The sequence below is a fragment of the Mandrillus leucophaeus genome, unplaced genomic scaffold, assembly GCF_000951045.1.
Source record: "Mandrillus leucophaeus isolate KB7577 unplaced genomic scaffold, Mleu.le_1.0 Scaffold703, whole genome shotgun sequence".
Lineage (NCBI taxonomy): Eukaryota > Metazoa > Chordata > Mammalia > Primates > Cercopithecidae > Mandrillus > Mandrillus leucophaeus.
Window position 1 is genome coordinate 57,537 of NW_012107620.1, and position 4,759 is coordinate 62,295.

General features: G+C 48.9%; 1 protein-coding gene across 1 annotated transcript in view; it reads left to right on the forward strand.

Annotated features, from left to right (window-relative positions):
- Positions 1-4,759, forward strand: part of LOC105528149 (myosin-11-like) — a gene marked incomplete at its 5' end in the record, with an annotated part of 97,322 nt that overhangs the window by 53,013 nt on the left and 39,550 nt on the right. The window contains 4 exon segments of the mRNA XM_011964760.1: positions 1,199-1,330; positions 1,421-1,627; positions 2,896-3,033; positions 4,436-4,559. Of these exon segments, the coding sequence (XP_011820150.1) occupies positions 1,199-1,330; positions 1,421-1,627; positions 2,896-3,033; positions 4,436-4,559 (601 nt within the window).

Below are 4,759 nucleotides of genomic sequence, written 5' to 3' on the forward strand. Positions count from 1 at the left end.
ATGAGTTCAATAATGGTTCATCCATCAATGGAATGTTTTCAGCTATTAAAATGATGACTTGGATACTGAATAGGTCTGCTAAAAAAAAAAAAAGACATCTACCTAGCCGTCTAGCTGCACACTGTGGCATGTGCCTGTAGTCCCAGCTACTCTGGAGCTGGGGCGGGAGGATCGCTTGAGGCCAGAAGTTAAAGGCTGCAGTGAACTCTGATTGTGTCACTGCATTTCAGCCTGCATGACAGAACAAGACCATCTCTTAATAAATACATTAACTTAAAAACATGGCTATGTCAAGTTGTAAGAATGATGTAACAGCGTGGGGTGATAAATAAAATTTTTTTTAAATTTTATTTGTGGAGACAGGGTCTCACTCTGTCACCCAGGCTGGAGTCCAGTGGCACAATCATGGCTCCCTGTAGCTTCAACCTCCAGGGTTCAGGCGATCTTCCTACCTCAGCCCCTTCAGTAGCTGGGACTACAGGCACACACCACCATGCCTGGCTACTTTTCTTTGTAGAGATGGGGTCTCATGATGTTCCCCAGGTTGGTCTCAAACTCCTGGGCTCAAGCACCTGCCTCGGTCTCCCAAAGTGCTGGGATTACAGGCATGCACCACTGTGCCTGTCTGTATCTTATAATTTTAAATAATAAAAGCAGCCGCTAACACTAGGCAGCACGGTCTTAAGTCTGTTTTTTAAACATAGAAAAAGAGCCAGGAAGGAAATGTAAACAATGTTAGTAATGACTTTGATAGGGAGGTGGGTGGGATATGAAAGATTTTTTCTTTTCCCTTTTGTCCTTGGAATGAAATAGCACTTTTCAGCAGTAGTTCTCTGTTGGGATGGTTCTAAAGTAGGGAAGATGAGACTTTTTCCTTTCACTTTGCACCTTTTCCGGTGCTCTGATTTAGAGTTCCTCAATCTTGCCACTGTTGACATTTTGGGGTGACTAATTCTCTGTTGTGAGGGCTGTCCTGCATACTGTATGGTGTTCAGCAGCATCCCTGGCCTCTACCCACTGGATACCACAGCCACCCCCCACCCCAGTTTTGACAACCACCAGTGTCTCCAGACAGTATCCCCTAGTGGGGATCGGTGGGGGCGACATCGTCCCTGGCTCAGAACCACCGATCAAATTTATTATGACAACATATCCCTTTGCCACAAAAACAAATGACAGGCTGACTATGTGTGTGCAGGTGAAGCCACTGCTGCAGGTGACACGGCAGGAGGAGGAGATGCAGGCCAAGGAGGATGAACTGCAGAAGACCAAGGAGCGGCAGCAGAAGGCAGAGAATGAGCTTAAGGAGCTGGAGCAGAAGCACTCGCAGGTACCTGTATGGATGTGTGGCTGGGGCCGCCGGGGAGCAGGACTTGGCCCCATGGGGCTCACCCGCCTCCTCCCCACCCTCTGTGTGCAGCTGGCTGAGGAGAAGAACCTGCTACAGGAACAGCTGCAGGCAGAGACCGAGCTGTATGCAGAGGCTGAGGAGATGCGGGTGCGGCTGGCGGCCAAGAAGCAGGAGCTGGAGGAGATACTGCATGAGATGGAGGCCCGCCTGGAAGAGGAGGAAGACAGGGGCCAGCAGCTACAGGCTGAAAGGAAGAAGATGGCCCAGCAGATGCTGGTAAGCTGTCACAGGGGCAGCCCATGGTAGCTAGGCAAATCACTTGACCCTCACTGCAGGCCTGTGGAGGTGCATCCAGGGATACGTGTCCCTGCTGGGACAGACGATGAGACGGAGGCTTGGTGAGGCTCGGTCATCTGATCGAGGCCACACAGCTGGGGTTGGGACTTGAACGCAGTGAGCCCACTCTGTTCTACTGCCCTGCATTGCATGTGCTAACTAACCCCTTTTCTCCTAACAGCAAGCCTCAGTGGAGGATAACTGTATTTATTAGCTATTGCTACATAACAAAACATGCCACACTCAGCAGCTAGAAATAAAAAGTGTTTATCTTGCATAGTCAGGAATTTGGGAGTGGCTCAGGTGAGTGGTTCTGGCTTAGGGTCTGACATGAGGTTGCAGTGAAGGTGTTGGCTGAGGCTGAAGGCTCATCTGGGGCTGGAAGACCCACTTTCACGTGGCTCATTCACACAGCTGTTGGCAGGAGGCCTCAGTTCCCTACCGTGAAGGCCTTGCCTCAGGGCTGCTTGAGCGTCCTTCCAACATGGCAGCAGAGTTCCCCCAGAAGGAGTGATCTGAGAGAGAGGAGAAGGGAAGCCACAATACCTTTTATAGGCTAATCTCTGAAGTTACATTCCATCACTTCCTCCTGATTTGTTGTTGTTGTTAGAAGCAAATCTAACCCTCACTCAAGGGGAGGAGAATTAGGCTCCACCTTTTTGGAGTAGCAAAGAATTTGTGGGTCGATTTTAAAACCACTGTGGTACCTACTGTGCCCATTTTATAGATGAGGAGATTGAGGTTCCACGAAGCAGAGGAGCTTACCCAGGTTTTTTTGTTTTGTTTTGTTTTTTTGAGACAGAATCTCACTCTGTTGCCCAGGCTAGAGTGCAATGGTGCAATCTCAGCTCACTGCAACCTCTGCCTCCTGGGTTCAAGCAATTCTCCTGCCTCAGCCTCCCGAGTAGCTGGGATTACAGGAGCCCACCACCATGCCTGGCTCATTTTTGTATTTTGAGACAGGGTTTTGCCATGTTGGCCAGGCTGGTCTTGAACTCCTGACCTCAAGTGATCCACCGACCTCGGCCTCCAGAACTGCTGGGATTACAGGTGTGAGCCACCGTGACCAGGCCTTTATTTCTTCCTTTTAGGAGGCTGCAGAGTTCTGGGCATCATCAGGCCTACCCCTGCGTTCACTAGTCTCCAGATCACCATGAGAGTAAATTTGTTATAACCAAAGCTGTTACTCTTTTCCCTCCACAACAAAGGACCTTGAAGAGCAGCTAGAGGAGGAGGAAGCTGCCAGGCAGAAGCTGCAACTTGAGAAGGTCACGGCCGAGGCCAAGATCAAGAAACTGGAGGATGAGATCCTGGTCATGGATGATCAGAACAATAAATTGTCAAAAGTGAGTAGCGGCCGTGTGGTGGCTCATAACTATAATCCCAGCACTTTGGGAGGCCGAGGTAGGTGGATCACTTGAGGTCAGGAGTTTGAGAGTAGCCTGGCGAACAGGGTGAAACTCCATCTCTACTAAAAATACAAAAATTAGCCAGGCCTGGTGGACGGTGCCTATAATCTCAGCTACTTGGGAGGCTGAGGCAGGAGAATCACTTGAACCTGGGAGGCAGAGGTTGTAGTGAGCTGAGATCATGCCACTGCACTGCAGCCTGGGTGACAGATGATTCTGTCTCAGGAAAAAAAAAAAAAGTGGAATCAAGTTTCTGCATTCAAAACAACAGGCTTACCAGGATCAGGGAGATTTGGGGAATTTGGGACTTTCAGTTCTCAAAGCAGAAAAGCCCTTAGAAAACCAGGACAAGCTGGTCACCCTAGTCAGTCGTCACTAACCAGCCCCACGAGGGTGACCTGCTTTTAGTTCTTTGAGCTGGATGTCAACTTGGCCCCTACTGTGAGCCAGGGTCTGTGTTCGATGCAGGTATGCATGGTGAAGGAGGACCCTGCCCTCATGGGGCTTATCCTCCAGTGAGATGGCAAATAACCATGATTTGCCATGGCGATCAGGGCTCCGAAGGAAACGTTCACCATATTATAAGAGTGAGGCAGGCCGGGGGCGGTGGCTCATGCCTGCAATCCCAGCACTTTGGGAGGCTGAGGCGGGTGGATTACCTGAGGTCAGGAGTTGGAGGCCAGCCTGGTCAACACGGTAAAACCCTATCTCTGCTAAAAATACAAAAAATTAGTCAGGTGTGTTGGCGGATGCCTGTAGTCCCAGCTACTCGGGAGGCTGAGGCAGGAGAATCACTTGAACCTGGGAGGTGGAGGTTGCAGTGAGCTGAGATAGCGCCACTGTACTCCAACCTGGGTGACAGAGTAAGACTCTGTCTCAAGAAAAAGGAGGAAAGGAAAAAGGGAGAGGAAAAAGAGAAAAGGAAAGGGCAGTGGGGGATAGAGGAAGGGTATTCAGGGAAGGTGTCCTGGAGGAGGTGACATTTAAGCAGAAACTTAAAGATGAAGGAGCAGTTAGAGGGGAGTGGAAGAGCATCTCAGCTGGTTGGCCCACTGTGCAAAGGCCTTGGGGCAGGGAAGAGCTGGCCAGTGGCAGGAATGGAAGGGGAGGGTACCTTTAGCTGACCATACGATGTGAGGGACAGACTGGCATGAGATGAGAAATGGCTAATTTTTGGAAATTGTTGAGGGACTACTCTTTACCATTTAAAGCTATAGTTGTATTTTGTTATAATGTGGGTTTTTCTTTCAATTGTTTACATGGAAATTACTAAAAGTGAAACATAGATTCTAAAGAAAAGAAAAATGCTAAAGATATCTCTTTCTCTTTCTCCAAAAAGGAACGAAAACTCCTTGAAGAGAGGATCAGTGACTTAACGACAAATCTTGCAGAAGAGGAAGAAAAGGCCAAGAATCTTACCAAGCTGAAAAACAAGCATGAATCTATGATTTCAGAACTGGAAGGTAAACCAGCTACCAAGACGTTTATTTTTATTTTATTTTGCTATTTTTTGTTTTAGAGATGAGGTCTTGCTCTGTTGCCCAGGCTGCAGTGCAATGGTGCAATCATGGCTCACTGCAGCCCGAAACTCCTAAGCTCAAGCGATCCTGCTGCGTAGCTGAGACTACAGGCATGCACCACCACACCCAGCTAATTTTTTTTA